The 2,320-nt window shown below is 29.8% G+C and overlaps 1 protein-coding gene across 1 annotated transcript; it reads left to right on the forward strand.

The window, feature by feature from the left end:
* Positions 1-773: 773 nt before the first annotated feature.
* LOC128283934 (10 kDa chaperonin 1, chloroplastic-like) lies at positions 774-1,563 on the forward strand. The gene is made up of 4 exons (XM_053021347.1): positions 774-911; positions 999-1,046; positions 1,149-1,196; positions 1,495-1,563. Exons 1-4 carry the CDS (start codon positions 774-776, stop codon positions 1,561-1,563), a joined length of 303 nt encoding a protein of 100 aa, XP_052877307.1.
* Positions 1,564-2,320: the final 757 nt, after the last annotated feature.

Here is a 2,320-nt window from a genome sequence, read left to right on the forward strand (position 1 = left end):
AAACTACTAAATCAGATAGATGTTTTTGTCAAATACTCACAAAAACAGAAATAAAGAAGTCAGGGCATTACAATTCTTCTTTAATTCTTCCATAGGTGAACTTCTTTTCTTCTGCGACTATTTTAGTTGTTCTCTTCTTCTCTTTAATTGTTCCTTATTCTTAGTTTAGTTATTTTCTGCAACTGTTTTGGCTTGTGAAAGAATCAGGTTTTTTAGCTCTTGATATTGGATTGGAATATTTGAATCTCTGATTTATGATGAAACAAGAAAAAAAATCTTACAGCAATTGATTGTTTGATTTTTTTAACGAGATGGGGCTCATTTCTTTTTTTTTTCTAACTTTTCCTGTGACAAACATTTGCCTTCAAAGGGCAATGATAATGTTGAAGGGTTTTTAATTTTGTTTTTTTATCTTTGTTGTTTTTCAATGATGATGTTGAAGGGTTTTTAATTTTGTTTTTTTTTTTATCTTTGTTGTTTTTCACTTCCATTCCCTATCCTTTGAATTTATATGAATATTGAGTTACATAAGTTTGTTATTCTTAATTGATGTTGGTTTCACTACTCTATATTTATATTGTCAAGTAGTTTCATTAAGTGAGTTTGTATCTTGTTAACTCTTGACATTAACTTAGTGAGCACTTTAAGCATAGAAGTATATCTACATGATGACCTATTGGTGGATGAATGCACATTTCTAGGTTGTGGTGTATAAACTTGTAAATCATTAGGCTCCCTTTGAGAAATTATCTATTTTGTGCTAGTCTCATGTGATGAATATCTTCTGTTTGTCCCACTACTATTGCCAATTGTTGAGAAAATGGATTGCAATTTTTATACCATCAAAATCAATTGGTGGGGTTTTGTTGCCCAAATCAATTGTCAAGTTTGAGAGGTACCTGATAATGGAGGTATGATGACAATCTGTTAAACACATTTTTCCCTTTTTCAAATGAATGCTTGAGATGTCTTAATTCATTTTATGATTTCAACCTCAGATAGTTTCAGTTGGTGTCGAAGTGGGAAAAGTGGAGCCTAGAAAGAAGGTAAACGAATTTAGGAATTTTCTAAGCAATCTCATGCTAAGTGATGTCTGTCAAAATTTTGCCATTTTCGTATGTAGTTATTCTTCTAATAAAATCTAAAAGAATTATTATACTTTTGCAGTTTTTTTCTCGGATATAAATGCTTATGAGGTTAGTTAGCATTCTTTTTTGGCGAAAATATCATTTTGTTTTACCTTAGGTTGTCTTATATGTCAATATTCAGCCAAGTTAGAAAAGAAATTCTAGTAACTTGCAAGTTTAGCAATAAGACTATCACTAACTATTAAAATGATAGTATATGTTATAGCGATGAATTTTTTTTAGTCATAATCTCTAGTTCATTCATTAGGCCATAAGTTTCTTTGACGAACATAGTAGTAATGTTATATTTCAAAAAGTTGGGTGCACTGCACATGAGGTTTCTAAAATGCTATTGTGTTGCTTGTAGGTGGATTTGGGAACAGATACTAGGCATGTGTTTTGTAAAGAGAGTTACTTGTTAGCTGAAGTTGATTGAAGTTTCTTCTGGTCTTTTGTTTTAAGATGAAGAATCAATTGTATTTCAGAATTGAGCAGTTGTTATTTGCAATTACAATGTTGTTCAGTTGCTGCTACATTTATGTTAGTAACTTATTGGAGATGATAATAATTGTTTAGATGTTAAGAAAGCTTGGTGTTCTTAAACATGCCTTCATAAAATCTTTGGCGAATAATATGAACTCATTAAAAATTTGACTTCATGTGTGTTGTGAAATATACCAACTATTTTGATTTCATTGATTTTTCAACAAATTCTAGAAGATATTTTCCTGTTCTCACAAATGGCTAGAAACATTATGCATCTCTATGTTCTTCAAGTGGTAAGTCATGTAAATTCTTAAAACTTTGGTATTTCATTTCTGTAAGACATTTTTTTATGGCAGAAAGGCCAAGTTATAATTTTGAAAAGCAAACGATAATCGCTGTTGCTACAATGGCGATGCATAATTTTATCTAAAAATATGTCGATCGAAATGATGCAGATTTTATGGAATATGAAAATATTAACAGGGCATATGAGAATATTATTGATTTAGAAAATGTGCTTGATGGAGAAAGTGATGATGATGATGTTGATGATGATGGTGAATCAAACAATTCAAGTGGTATTGAAATGGAATTAACAAGAGATGCTATAGCTTCTAGTTTAATGAATTCACTTTAAATTGTAAATGCTAATGTAAAATTTTTAGTATATATATTTGGTATATAAATATTATCCCTTTTGAAACTTT

The sequence above is a fragment of the Gossypium arboreum genome, chromosome 11 (genome assembly GCF_025698485.1).
Source record: "Gossypium arboreum isolate Shixiya-1 chromosome 11, ASM2569848v2, whole genome shotgun sequence".
Classification (NCBI taxonomy): domain Eukaryota; kingdom Viridiplantae; phylum Streptophyta; class Magnoliopsida; order Malvales; family Malvaceae; genus Gossypium; species Gossypium arboreum.

Bases quoted from the DNA above. Each gene is read 5' to 3' on its own strand.
- LOC128283934 (XM_053021347.1), top strand. From the start codon at position 774: ATGAATATCTTCTGTTTGTCCCACTACTATTGCCAATTGTTGAGAAAA. The intron at 912-998 runs GTATGATGACAA...TTTCAACCTCAG, and splicing joins AGAGGTACCTGATAATGGAG to ATAGTTTCAGTTGGTGTCGA. The intron at 1,197-1,494 runs GTTAGTTAGCAT...TGTTGCTTGTAG, and splicing joins CGGATATAAATGCTTATGAG to GTGGATTTGGGAACAGATAC.